The sequence below is a fragment of the Salmo trutta genome, chromosome 25 (assembly GCF_901001165.1).
Source record: "Salmo trutta chromosome 25, fSalTru1.1, whole genome shotgun sequence".
NCBI classification, from domain to species: domain Eukaryota; kingdom Metazoa; phylum Chordata; class Actinopteri; order Salmoniformes; family Salmonidae; genus Salmo; species Salmo trutta.
Window position 1 is genome coordinate 30,248,817 of NC_042981.1, and position 15,073 is coordinate 30,263,889.

Consider the following 15,073-nt stretch of genomic DNA (forward strand, 5'->3'; position numbering starts at 1 on the left):
TAGACCGGTGGAAATCTGTCCTTGGTCTGATGAGTCCAAATTTGCGATTTTTGTTTCCAACCGCTGTGTCTTTGTGAGACACAGAGTGGGTGAAGAGATGACCTCCGCATGTGTGGTTCCCACCATGAAGAATGGAGTAGGAGATGTGATGATGTGGGGGTGCTTTGCTGGTGACACTGTCAGTGATTTATTTAGAATTCAAGGCACACTTAACCAGCATTGCAATCACAGCATTCTGCAGCGATACGCCATCCCATCTGGTTTGCGCTTAGTGGGACTATAATTTGTTTTTCAACAGGACAATGACTCAACACACCTCCAGGCTGTGTAAGGGCTATTTGACCAAGAAGGAGAGTGGTGGAGTGCTGCATCAGATGACCTGGCCTCCACAATCACCCGACCTCAAACCAATTGAGATGGTTTGGGATGAGTTGGACCGCAGAGTGAAGGAAAAGCAGCCAACAAGTGCTCAGCATATGGGGGAACTCCTTCAAGACTGTTGGAAAATTATTTCAGCTGAAGCTGGTTGAGAGAATGCCAAGAGTGTGCAAAGCTGTCATCAAGGCAAAGGGTGGCTACTTTGAATAATCTAAAATCTAAAATATATTTACATTTGTTTAACACTTTTTTGGTTACTACATGATTCCACATGTGTTATTTCATAGTTTTGATGTTTATACTATTATTCTACAATGTAGAAAATAGTAAAATAAAGAAAAACCCTTCAATGAGCAGGTGTGTCCAAACCTTGGACTGGTAGAGTATATAACTGCATTTCACCCATATTAACCTTCTGAGGTCAGCCATGAGGACCAGCCCATGGTTGGGAGTTTAAAGTTTAAAGTACACTGATGTAACGTGATATACAGTAGTTGTGCAAAACAACCCAACGGATTACATCCACCTTCCATTTTCCCAGATCTGCTCTCTGTAGGCCATTACAATATTACATCATATGAGCAACATAAATCAAATCAAAGTATTAGTAGCTACAGAACATGTCCCTGTTCTGAAGGCCACATCGGGAAACTCCTTGTGCCCAGCAGCTTAAAGCCTTATCATTAATCAAAGTCATAAAAGCACACACCGGGCCGGAGAACTAAGCAGAGGCCATTTTCTGCACTTGACACAAATAACTTGTTAAGATGGCTTCCTTGACTATCCCTAGCCAGCTCCATATCTGGCTCCCTGGCCTGGCCTCCTTCTCTTCCACTAATCTGATCAATCCTCAGAGATTCTGTCTAATACTTCCTCCTTAGCGACACATGGTGCCTGTGTCAATGTCACCTCACAGCACCCATCATGACATTGATCGCCGTTTGAAGTCCAACAACGTGCGTCAGCATGCGGAAAGTACATATATAAAGAACCTTTACAGATACTAAGAGATGGCTGTTGGTGATCAAGCGCTGCAGACAGTGAAGTAGCAAATTACGTTTGCGCCCTAAGTCTTCAAACAAACAGTAAACAGGAACACCAGTCAGGACGGTCGGCTCGCCTCAGAAGGCTACTCTACAATCTGAACATGAAGAGCCAGTCCCAAACCACTACCATGTGTAAATGTACAGACAGAGGATGCTATGTTCAAATACAGGGCTGAAAAAGTGCTTAAAGTACTGGCAATAATTTTGCTTCCTTCTTCAACTGCGTGTGAAGAGGGGTCGGAATCACTGTAAATCTCATGCAGCGAAACCAGAGCTTATATTATATTTAGACATCACACGCTAACGGACACATTCATACCGAGCTAAAGCACTACTTGGTGAGATGGGTAGGCCCACGGCCCCTCTAAAGTCCCTGCCACTATGCTAGCAGGAGCACTGCAACCAGGGTTATTCATCATAAAAAAAGCACTGACGACAGACAGCAAGATCTCCACCGAGCCAGTCAGGCAAAACAAGTTAATTATGACTGCCCTGAACACACACACACACACACACACACACACACACACACACACACACACACACACACACACACACACACACACACACACACACACACACACACACACACACAAACCCGTTACTTAATGAGCGGCTGTTGGAAGGGTGTGTGAGGAATGGTGAAAACCCATAGGCTGCTAAAAAATGTTGTTTACTGTTTTCAGTGTTGTCATTTCACGCTGTCGTCCTCTCTTGGCCGTCCTTGACAACAGGAAGTTGCGAAATGCAGCAGTCAACTAGTGTATATTTTTCATAGTGACACAGGAGAAGCTAATGACACTCTCTCTCTCAACAATACAATATGAGCACAGTTTCCCACATGTCTAGAGGGACTTACTGAACAAATTTGGCTTAGGAGAAATATCCAAATCCACAGCCAAGGGACTGTAAATGCTCTGCAACAACCCCAACATTTCTTTGTAGATCTAATAACCTCAGATAGGGCTCTATGGCTCGTCGCCAGCTACACTACTACAGCTACACTGGCTGCTCTACCCCATACATCATTATATTATCAGGAATTATACAGATTTGCAACAACAGATTTTTGCTGAATTATCCAATAAAAAAAAAGAATGAAAGTACAAACGTAATCTGATGTGGCAAATCTAAAACAAACTTTTTAGTTCTGGATCTAGTCAAATCAAATCAAATTGTGTTTGTCACACGCGATGAATGGTGCCTGTGTAAACTTTACCTTGAAATGTTTGCTTACGAGCCCTTCCCAACGATGCAGAGTTAAAAAATTATAATAAAAATATGAATAAAAACATGGAATTGGGCCTCCTAAGCTGAACAAATGTGCTCAGTATACTGACGTGAGTCCAGCCTTCTGGCACAATGTGGCTGTATAGTATTATAAAGCAACTAATGATAACTAACACAGCGAGACAGAGAAAGTCTCTGAGTTCACTCACTGGCACTTTTTCAATGAGACCAATGTTCTTCATACGTACAGAGAGAACTGCCATATTGGCTTTATGCATCTCTCTCACAGTTCTGTCAAAGGGGCGAAATAGAACCCACCTCAATAACAATTCTCACTTAAAAGTGCCAGTCAGAGAGTCGGCTACATGGATACTTACACATGGCCTCTCTATGAATCACATTTAAACAAACAGCCCATAATAGTCACTCTGGTACCTGAGCTCTGTGGAGTTCCATCTTCCTCCTTACTCAGGGCTTTAACCCTGGACAGGGACAGCATTCAGCCAACACACTATACTGTTACACTTTACAGCCTGAACACTGTGTAAGCAGATTTATAACACTTCATATTTCCGCAGTGCATTCTCCTCATAATATAACTTCTCTCTGCCTTTCTGTCTGTCTCAGTGTTGGCATGGAAAGGACTTTGAAATAGACTGACTGATTGTCAACTACACCTCTGTGATTTTTCACAGGCTGTGCTGACTCGCTGTACTGTATGAGTCAGGTAGCACATGACTCTACGTAAATATTAGGGTACATGCCTATCACTATTACCACATATGCTTAATAAGCTGAGATCAACTCAAATAGAGATTGTGTAAAAGACAGCAATACAAGGATTTTGTAGGATAAAAAAGGTCAGATCTGTTTTGGAATCTGCATCTACATTTTGTTCACTGTATCTGCTACTACATCAGCCCACTTTCTGCAATATGACTTGAGCAGTTGTTGGTTAGCTTTGGGTTAGTTTTAGGTTAGTTCAAGGTTACCTGCGGCCTCCTGGCACTGGCTGCGGTTGATGTAGGCGAAGTGGTGGTAGCAGCTCTGGGACTCACACACACAGCCCTGTCCTGTCAGGTTGCACCCAGAAAACATGCAGGCTGGGTTGGAGGGGCCCACAAACTTCTCCCTGTGCCTGTCCCGGTGCTCATGTCTACGGCTCTCTAAAAGAAAGAGAAGAGGGGACAGGACATAGTTAGTCATCATGAGTCACTGACAATAGCACCACACAGATCCACACTGGGGCACCCTCATGCAAAGCCTGAGCTTGTGTGTCATCACTAAGATATGTTAGTCACCAGCGTTCAACATCTGATACGGATTAGCAACGTTCAAAGGATTGCATTCTTTGCTCCTGACTGCTAGTTGCGGGAGATTCACCTGTCTTGCCGGCCCTCATGCAGGATTCCATGTCAGGGTAGGAGAAGGAGCCCAGGCAGGAGTGACGGACGTCACACACACACATGGCCCCCGCTCTGTCACAGCCCGTCTGCAGGGGGCAGCGCTCATCCTCCAACCCAGCCTCCGGGCTGTCAGGCAGAACTGTGGAGAAGAGGAGACATGATATTAGAGGAGAGGAGAGAACAAGAAGAGAAGCATCATCAGAGCGATCCAGCACAGGGTAGTGGGGCCTGGGCTGCATCAGAGCGACCCGGCGCAGCATAGTGGGGCCTGGGCTGCATCAGAGCGACCCGGCGCAGCATAGTGGGGCCTGGGCTGCATCAGAGCGACCCGGCGCAGCATAGTGGGGCCTGGGCTGCATCAGAGCGACCCGGCGCAGCACAGTGGGGCCTGGGCTGCATCAGAGTGACCCGGCGCAGCATAGTGGGGCCTGGGCTGCATCAGAGTGACCCGGCGCAGCACAGTGGGGCCTGGGCTGCATGAGAGCGACCCGGCCCAGCATAGTGGGGCCTGGGCTGCATCAGAGCGACCCGGCGCAGCACAGTGGGGCCTGGGCTGCATCAGAGCGACCCGGCGCAGCACAGTGGGGCCTGGGCTACATGAGAGCGACCCGGCCCAGCACAGTGGGGCCTGGGCTGCATGAGAGCGACCCGGCCCAGCATAGTGGGGCCTGGGCTGCATCAGAGTGACCCGGCGCAGCACAGTGGGGCCTGGGCTACATCAGAGCGACCCGGCGTAGCATAGTGGGGCCTGGGCTGCATCAGAGCGACCCGGCGCAGTATAGTGGGGCCTGGGCTGCATCAGAGCGACCCGGCGCAGCATAGTGGGGCCTGGGCTGCATCAGAGCGACCCGGCGCAGCATAGTGGGGCCTGGGCTGCATCAGAGCGACCCGGCGCAGCATAGTGGGGCCTGGGCTGCATCAGAGCGACCCGGCGCAGCACAGTGGGGCCTGGGCTGCATCAGAGCGACCCGGCCCAGCACAGTGGAGCCTGGGCTGCATCAGAGCGACCCGGCGCAGCATAGTGGGGCCTGGGCTGCATGAGAGCAACCCAGCGCAGCATAGTGGGGCCTGGGCTGCATCAGCCATCCCTCCCTGATCTATTCCTGCCCTACATATCGTGCCATAACACCGCTGTTGAGCTGATGTGTTTGCTTTTGTTCCACAGCGAAGGGCCCTCCCAGGGTTCCCCTCTGCTGGCTGTACTAATTCCTCCTCTGCTCTCTGTGTGCCACCACCTACACCATGGCCCATGCCAAACCATGTGATTAGTGTTTCATTTTAAGGTTAAAAAAAGTGCCTGTCCCTCATTTTAAGGTGAACCGTGTTATGCCAACTGAACTCTTATTTTAATACGGTGAGACTATTATTTTTTATTATTATTTACTACATAAGAAACATTGAACATCTGATAGTCAAATCATGGTGTAAAAGCAGGTGAGCTGGTTCTATTCTTTTTGGCCATTTTCTGGTGTTTTGTGGTGGAAAAATGAGTAGGTCGAGCATAACACGTCAACACTGTTACCCATAGATAGACAGGCTAGAAATGTAAGAAAAATAAATAAAACTCCCTGTTGCACACAGCAAGCTTCCAATCCCCCCGTCACAAGGGGATTTATGGATGATTTAAGATGAAATCCTCAACCCTGTTAAGGTAAACCCTGTTACGGTCAACCATGTATTACGGTCAACCCCGTTACTTTATTTGGCACTTAATAGTCACTTACAGTAGTATTTTATTTATTTAACCTCTTGAGATGGGAAAACATGTTTTCATTAAGGTGAACATGTGCTCATCATGACAGAATGTTACAATTATGTGAAAGGAATAATTCACTAACCAAAAGGGACTGATTTCGTGGAATGACCCAGCTCCTCCAGGCTGAGCTCTACACAAACACATCTAATGACAATGCTGGGTGGAGGGTGGAGGGTGGAGGGGAGACAGGGCCCCTCTCACCATGTGGCTTAATTACCACCAAACCCCTGGGATCAGAAGACCCACCACGTCAGCTGCCGGGGCGAGCCCCCCTTTCTGCTCCTCAGGGACCCCCACAGGGTGGCTCTGTTCATGCCTGATGCAGTGCTGCCTGCCACAGAGTAAACAGGCTCAAACAGAACACGCCACAGCACAGTGCTCTGCTCCTCTCCTCTCCCTCCAACGGCTTAGCCCCTGGGCCTCAATCAACAACGTAAAGACTTGATTACTGCTTATCAAAATATGCTGGCTTCTCTCACAGACACATTTAGAACTGTTGTAGAAAATGAGTGCCTGAGCAGTGCGATGGCTATACTTTTCATTCTTTCCTTTCAGAAAGGGAGGCCTTGCTTTCATACTCTGCTATGGGCCAGGAGACAATGCAGTGATGATTCATTAAATATGATGGTGTATGAATGAAACATCTTGGCTGGCTTTGAAGAAAATACTTAAGAAAAATTACGTAGTTAATTTATTAATAAGAAATTGAGAATTGTGTTAATAGATGTTGAGGGAAAACAGGGAGGAACTTCTAATCCTTTCAGAAGTGGTCCTTGAAGCAGAGCTCTCTGTATGTAGCCTATAGTGGTCACCCAGACTAACCCATGGCTCTCTCTGAGGTGTTCATTCTGGAGCTCGAAGTGTGAATGTGGCCAAACAGAATATTTTTCAGAGACTCTAAAAGTGATTATTTCCAGAGTTAAATATTGGGTGGCAGACAGTCATGGTCTCTATGAGCTAAACCAGATTAGACATTGGGGAGAGTAGAGGGGGGAGGATGAAGTACCCACTACCCATATTATCTTTGGCTTGGCCTTGAAATGTCATCTCATAGAAAACTCCTCTGTCTATCAGGCAGCCTGGGTAGACCAGCCAGCTGGTAGAGAGAAAGGACAAGCAGGCTTTTCAAACAGACCTCTACTGCCTCGCCAACACTCTTCTTCATTTCCTGTCACTTTTAAATGATCCACACCTCCAACTTTTTTCTATCTCTGGACTTTTCTGTGCCTAGGAGAGTATTTGTACGTGGCAGTCATTGACACTGGGTGTCTGAGTCTGTGGGATGCTTCAGGAGTAGGAGGCAGGAGGTAGACAAAGCATAATGAGAGGATGGGGGGGGGGTGAACCTTTAATTACTGTAGCTAATGATTAGGTTGACCCTCAGCTGGCCTGGCCTGGTCCTGCTCTGACTCTGGCCAGGGCTTGGATCACAGCTGGGTCTCTGGGGGAGTCCTCTCAGCCATGGAGACTGCTTGTCTTGGCATCTGGAGCTGCGATGGGAAAGTTGACCTCTGAGACCCTGTGGCTGATAGTGGGCTAAAAAGGAAGTCTTTGAAATATTAGATAATGCTAGAGGAAGAGGGAAGTGGACAGCATGTGAAGAAGTACTGGACAAGACACAGTGTCCAGTCTGTGCTCTTGAGGACAGACATTCTGTGAGGTGGTATGTAAGTGCTCTGGAGAAGGTGGGAGCTTTGAAGAGAGAAGAGGGGGCACTAACACAGTGAGACAGCTAAAACAAAAACACCCTGGCCAAACATTGATATCACTCAAGTGGTGCAATACCCTTTGGGGGTGAAGTTAGTTATCTACATGTTTGGATTCACAGGCAACTTTCCCTAATCACAGCTGTCATAACAATAAACAACCACTTTATTGTTAAATGTGCAACCAGAGGGAAAAAAAACTCTAGACCACCTTTACTCCACACGCAGAGATGCATACAAAGCTCTCCCTCGCCCTCTCTCGCTCTCCATTTGGCAAATCTGACCATAACTCTATACTCCTGATTCCTGCTTACAAGCAAAAACTAAAGCAGGAAGTACCAGTGACTCGCTCAATAAGGAAGTGGTCAGATGACACGGATGCTAAGCTACAGGACTGCTTTGCTAGCACAGACTGGAATATGTTCCGGGATTCTTCCGTTGGCATTGAGGAGTACACCACATCAGTCACTGGCTTCATCAATAAGTGCATCGATGACATCGTCCCCACAGTGACGGTACGTACATACCCCAACCAGAAGCCATGGATTACAGGCAACATCCGCACTGAGCTAAAGGGCAGAGCTGCCACTTTCAAGGAGCGGGACTCTAACCCGGATCCCGCCTTGTCCTCTGACGAACCATCAAACAGGCAAAGCGACAATACAGGACAAAGATTGAATCGTACTACACCGGCTCCGACGCTTGTTGGATGTGGCAGGGCTTGCAAACCATTACGGACTACAAATGGAAGCACAGCCGCAAGCTGCTGTGACACAAGTCTACCAGACGGGCTAAATAACTTCTATGCTCGCTTCGAGGCAAGCAACACTGAAGCATGCATGAGAGCATCAGCTGTTTCAGACGACTGTGTGATCACGCTCTCCATAGCCGATGTGAGTAAGACCTTTAAACAGGTCAACATTCACAATGCTACAGGGCCAGACGGATTACCAGGATGTGTACTCCGAGCATGCGCTGACCAACTGGCAAGTGTATTCACTGACATTTTCAACCTGTCCCTCACGAGTCTGTAATACCAACATGTTTCAAGCAGACCACTATAGTCCCTGTGCCCAAGAACACCAAGGTAACCTGCCTAAATGACTACCGACCCGTAGCACTCACGTTCGTAGCCATGAAGTGCTTTGAAAGGAGGGTCAAGTCTCACATCAACACCATTATCCCAGAAACCCTAGACCCACTCGAATTTGCATACCGACCCCAACAGATCCACAGATGATGCAATCTCTATTGCACTCCACACTGCCCTTTCCCACCTGGACAAAAGGAACACCTATGTGAGAATGCTATTCATTGAGTACAGCTCAGCGCCCTCAAAGCTCATCACTAAGCTAAGGACCCTGGGACTAAACACCTGCCTCTGCAACTGGATCCTGGACTTCCTGACGGGCCGCCCCCAGGTGGTAAGGGTAGGTAACAACACATCTGCCACGCTGATCCTCAACACGGGGGCCCCTCAGTGGTGCATCCTTAGTCCCCTCCTGTACTCCCTGTTCACCCATGACTGCATGGCAAAGCACGACTCTAACACCATCATTAAGTTTGCCGACGACACAACAGTGTCCTAATCACCAACAACGATGAGACATCCTATAGGGAGGAGGTCAGAGAACTGGCAGTGTGGTGCCAGGATAACAACCTCTCTCTCAACGTGATCAATACAAAAAAGATAATGTGGACTATAGGAAAAGGAGGACCGAGCACGCCCCCATTGTCATCGACGCGGCTGTACATTACATTTACGTCATTTAGCAGACACTCTTATCCAGAGTGACTTACAGTAGTGAATGCATACATTTCATACAATTTCATACATTTTTTTTTTTTCTGTGCTGGCCCCCCGTGGGAATCGAACCCACAACCCTGGTGTTGCAAACACCATGCTCTACCAACTGAGCTACAGGGAAGGCTAGTAGTGGAGCAGGTTGAAAGCTTCAAGTTCCTTGGTGTCCACATAACCAACAAATGATCATGGTCCAAACACACCAAGACAGTCGTGAAGAGGGCACGACAAAGCCTATTCCCCCTCAGAAGACTGAAAAGATTTGGCATGGGTCCTCAGATCCTCAAAAATTATACAGCTGCACCATTGAGAGCATTCTGACTGGTTGCATCACTGCTTGGTATGGCAGCTGCTCGGCATCCGACCGTAACGGACTACAGAGAGTTGTGCGTGCGGCCCAGTACATCACTGGGGCCAAGCTTCGTGCCATCCAGGACCTCTATACCAGGCGGTGTCAGAGGAAGGTCCTAAAAATTGCCAAAGACTCCAGCCATCCTAGTCATAGACTGTTCTCTCTGCTACCGTACGGCAAGCGGTACCGGAGTGCCAAGTCTAGGTCCAAAAGGCATCTTAACAGCTTCTACCTCCAAGCCATAAGTCTCCTGAACAGCTAATCAAATGGCTACCCAGACTATTTGCATTGTCCCCCCATCCCACACCCATTTTTACGCTGCTGCTACTCTCTGTTTATTATCCTTGCATAGTCACTTTACCTTACCTTTACCTTTACTTTACTTTGCCTTTACCTCTAATTTTATTGTTGCTCCTTAATTATTAGCTATTTTTCTTCTTCATTATTATTATTTTTTGACTTCAGTTTATTTCAGTAATTACTTTCTTAAAACTGCATTGTTGGTTAAGGGCTTGTAAGTAAGCATTTCACTGAAAGGTCTACACCTGTTGAATTCGGCACATGTGACAAATACAATTTGATTTGATTTGATTTTAAGTTGAAAATGGTCCTTCAAAATGACTGCATTTAATAGACAGTATGCAAATCCAGTCCAAACGTCGTCATAAGCTTACACTTACTGGATATTTTGCATTCTGTTCAATATCAATTGTACAAAATATTTTCTCATTGACTGTACACGTTTGTCTACTACAGACATCACATGAATACTTGGTCTACTTCCTTCGACCTCCATCACTCTTCCATATTGACCACCCAGAACAAGGAGCAGAGAGAGAAGCAGGGATCAGAGAGCGGAAACATTTACCCCCTACTCCTGATTGCGACCCAATCACTTTAATACTCTACCCCTGGCATGGGAGGGAAATCCCGGGTCAACCCGGGCCCTGTGAGGTGTTTATTTACCCGCACCCAGCCAACTCTGCTGGGGGGCCACGTGCATGTGCTGGGGCCCACCGCTAAGGGACCAGAGGCACGACTCAATCATGGAAGCCATTCATTTGAACCCATTCAAAGTTGTTAATTTGACAGAGGAAGTAGCTGGGGGTATGAAAGGGGATTAAGGCCTCTGAGCACAACCTTAAATAAAGCCCAATCAGGGACACTGTCTCCTGGGACACCCTAGGGTCAGAGACCCCCGGACCTCCAGACCCCACAGCGTGATGATGGAGGGCAGGGTCATGTAGATCCGGCCCCAACGTGGGACTGCTTTCCCTCACCTCTGCTAATGTCAGTCCCATGCAATCCCTTTATTTCAGTCTGGATAGAGACCAGGTGAGGGACTGACTGGCAGGGTGTTTGATGTGATCCTGACCATGCCCACCTCTCTCAGGGGGAAACTCTTGTCCTCCCTCACCAACTGTGTAAAGAGCTAATCTTGGCTAGAACACATGCACGCCTGCATGCACGCACGCACGCACACACGCACACACGCACACACACACACACACACACACACACACACACACACACACACACACACACACACACACACACACACACACACACACACACACACACAATGGTGATGGATGGGTAGCCTAGAGGCCCTATAAGAGATTTAGAGAGCCAGCCTCTGGAGTATAATCTTCCTGGGAACCAGGGATATCATGTGCACAACAGCCTTATAGACTGTTAGTATACAACTGGTATAGGACATGGGTCTGATAGGAGGGAAGGCAGGGACACTACAGTGTGATTCATGGTAAGGTCATTCAGAGAAATCTGCCAATTTTGCCTTGACCCCAAGGGAGCCCTCAGAGCCACATCACAGGCCCACTGATTGTGCAGCCACATCACAGCAAAACACTTTCTACAAGGACAGCCAATCTGTTTCAGGATCAAATTAAGACAGAGTACTTCAAGTGTACATGCACAGTTACAGTCAACATATTTCCCATTGTTAAGCCGCCCATGCTTTTTAAATATTCATTATTGTTTAATCTCAATTCAATGACTTTTTAGAGATGTCAGGTTGGGCTCTGGCAGTAAAGTCTGCACTCTAGTAAGACTGACGTGGAGGCATGCTGCCAAAGCGGTTGCCAAACCTATTGTCATGCCTGCAAGCGAAGAGAGCTGGAGTTTAAATGGGGAAAGTGAACAGTCTATCTAACATGAGATATCCTCTGTTGGCAGTCAAGAGCTACTTAAACCTTGAAATCTGGTCCAACCAACCCACTAAGAACAGAGACAATGTTAACACAGCACAGTCAATAGAATCATGAACTGGCCTGCACACTGTAGTGCAGCCAAGCCAAATGACAGTAGTCACTTACTACGGAGATGAAACGTTTATGCCCTGAGCTGAGAGTGATCTTGGTGAACAATCGTGTTGTTGGAACCTCAAAGCCAAACCTCCTATTCTTCCATCAATCAATAAGAAATGATTTCCTAGTAGCCTTATATAAAATAAAGATTTTTGTACCACTCTAGGTTATGCTCACATTTCAGAATGGGAAACAATACCAACATTTAATTGGGACTACTTTATTCATAAAGTGATAAAAGTCTTATTTTAGACATAGGCTACCCACCTTTACAAACTCCTATATCAGGGAGCGTTGCAGCTCCCGTTTGGCTGACAGCCGCGCAGGTTAGTCCTAAGGCGCAGTAGCCCAGTTCCCAGTCCTCGCCGCCGCACGGCTCCCACTCCAGCCGGCTACACTGGTCGCAGCATCCGCACGGGTCCTTGGCTAGAGTCCGGCCGCTCTCGCAGGCTTTCGGCGGACACGTCCGGATATCACAGGGCTTACATTCATGAGCCATCAACACACGCACCAGAATTGAGAAATGCAAGAATGTGACCAAACACTTACTGAACATATTTCAAAGCTGATGATGAGTCCAACAAGTTCGGTACGTTAAAAATGTTAGCAGACTATTTTCTTCTGTCAAGTGAATCGCCACATGAAATCCGCGAGGTCCGTTGGATGTTATTCCAGAATGTAAAAGTTGCCGTTGAAAAATGAATTAAAAAAGTTGTTGGTGCCTGCGCTGTCAGTACATTCACTACAACAGACTAGGCAGCATATAGCCCAGTCTACAATAGCCTACCGTGGAAAAGTGAACGGATGCTGCAGGTCTGGTCTCTCCGGTAGAAGAGATGCCAATAGGTATGTGTACTTTCAGTGTCGTTTCAATTAAAATAATATGATGCTACTTTCACGCCGCGATCTACGACATCCACTGCGCGCGTGTGTCTGTCTTCTGCGTTTGGAGAGGAGTGAGGATGCCCTAACACCAAAACACGGGGATGCAATCTGAGACCCAAATTGACATTACAGGCACATAGAAATTAGCAGCACCCCTTCCTCTTGACTGACATGGACGCCATCCAGTCACAAGTAGCGAACGGAGGGAGGATTTGAATTTAGATATCCCCTAATCGTTCGGCTGGTCCTCTCATTTTGTTACGCAATAGGTATGTATTCTCAATATAACCTTGACAGTCCCGTTGAACAGAATGTTCTTTCCACTTTTACTTTTATTTTATACTTTTTAACTTAATGACAAATGCATAGTTGAATTTTTTTTAAATCACATTTTCATTTAGAACATGCTGTTTTCTATTTTAATATATTTTCAATTCAATTGAGGATTATGGTAAATGCTCATTGTAACTGATTTTGAAATATGAAATTGATTATTATGCTTGTATGCAATTCAACATATACATGTTTTTCAATCAGTAGGCTGCACACTAGGGCATCTCAAGAAGCATGTAGACCAGCATTCAGGTGTGATCTCAGTTAAACACAAACACAAAAACATGCTGGGCACATTGCTTAATTCGTCGAATAGAATTAATATCTGCACACTGGACATCATTCAATCCCAATAACTCCAGTTGTTGGCCCATGTCAAAGTATAATTTGCCTATCCAATAGCCCTTGTCCACTTCAGAGAGCTGTTAATAAGCAAGGCTCAGCCACATCTTGAGTTCTCTCTGCCCATAGAAAGACAGTGCAGTGACCAGTGGAGACCTAAAGTAGTGGTGCCAATGACCAGTGGACATCTTGGTCAGGTCTATATGAGGTACGTCATATTGTGCCACTTACAATACTGTTTACAAAGTAGCCTACAACATCCCCTGTTAGCTGTTTAGCTCGCCAGTATTAAGCCATGTTGGCTATAGGCCCTAGTCATGTGTATTGTCTTGAGATGTTCAGCAAAACTTAGCTACCGTTAAAGATAACTCCTTAAGACTGGACATTCGGTGCTTTTTTTTAAACATGGTGGGTCTCTTGAGAGTCCACTGCTGTAGCTCAGAGCTCAGAGTGGGGTCCCTGATGGCTGATGGGGGCCCCGGCTTCATGTCATACAGTCAGGGTACTGGAGTCAATGATTCTCACACAGAGGACAGGCCGCTTTCACTTAGCTGCAGTTGTTTTTATACACATTGTTTATGTTATGACGACATATCAGATATTGGTCCAGAAAAGGTCTTGTAACATACAATATTTCTACATTTGTTTATGTTCCTTGTCGGCAAAGCACCACAGTTTATTGAATCTTTTTCAGCTCACTATGACTCCTGGTGGTAGTCTGTTTTGGGTCTATGTTTCTCTGCTTATGCTCATGAACTGAAAACAGTGCTACTCACTAAAACTCAACAACTGTTAAGACATAATCTAGTGGGGTTCAATACTGGATTTGGTAAAGGATAAATGAGTCCTTGTGCACCGATATTCTCTCTTTTCAATGGAATTTGCTCTCTTTTCAATAGAATTTTCAACCTTTACTGTATAAAAATTATTCATATATACAGCTCTGGAAAAAATTAAGAGACCACTGCAAAATGATCAAATTCTCTGGTTTTACTATTTAAAGGTATGTGTTTGGGTAAAACGAGCATTTTTGTTTAATTCTATAAACTACTGACAACATTTCTCCCAAATTCCAAATAAAAATATTGTCATTTACAGCATTTATTTGCAGAAAATGACAACTGGTCAAAATAACAAAAAAGATGCAGTGTTGTCAGACCTCGAAAATTTCTAAGAAAATAAGTTCATATTCATTTTTAAACAACACAATACTAATGTTTTAACTTAGGAAGAGTTCAGAAATCAATATTTGCTGGAATAACCCGGACTTTCAATCACAGCTTTCATGCGTCTTGGCATGTTCTCCACCAGTCTTTCACATTGATGTTGGGTGACTTTATGCCACTCCTGGCTTTGTTTGATGGCTTGTGACCAACCATCTTCCTCTTGATATCAGTCCAGAGGTTTTCAATGGGGTTCAGGTCTGGAGATTGGGCTGGCCATTACATGGTCTTGATCCAGTGGTCCTCCATCCATACCTTGATTGACCTGGCTGTGTGGCATGGAGC

The 15,073-nt window shown here is 46.2% G+C and overlaps 1 protein-coding gene across 2 annotated transcripts in view; it reads right to left on the bottom strand.

The window, feature by feature from the left end:
- LOC115162375 (cysteine-rich motor neuron 1 protein) overlaps positions 1-13,028 on the bottom strand; it is a 51,163-nt gene extending 38,135 nt beyond the window's left edge. For both annotated transcript variants that reach the window (XM_029713613.1, XM_029713612.1), the window contains exons 1-3: positions 12,273-13,028; positions 4,038-4,199; positions 3,647-3,820 (exon numbers count right to left, since the gene is read on the bottom strand). In XM_029713613.1, the coding sequence (XP_029569473.1) occupies positions 3,647-3,820; positions 4,038-4,199; positions 12,273-12,561 (625 nt within the window). In that variant the 5' untranslated portion in view covers positions 12,562-13,028. The remainder of the gene's footprint in view (positions 1-3,646; positions 3,821-4,037; positions 4,200-12,272) is intronic.
- Positions 13,029-15,073: the final 2,045 nt, after the last annotated feature.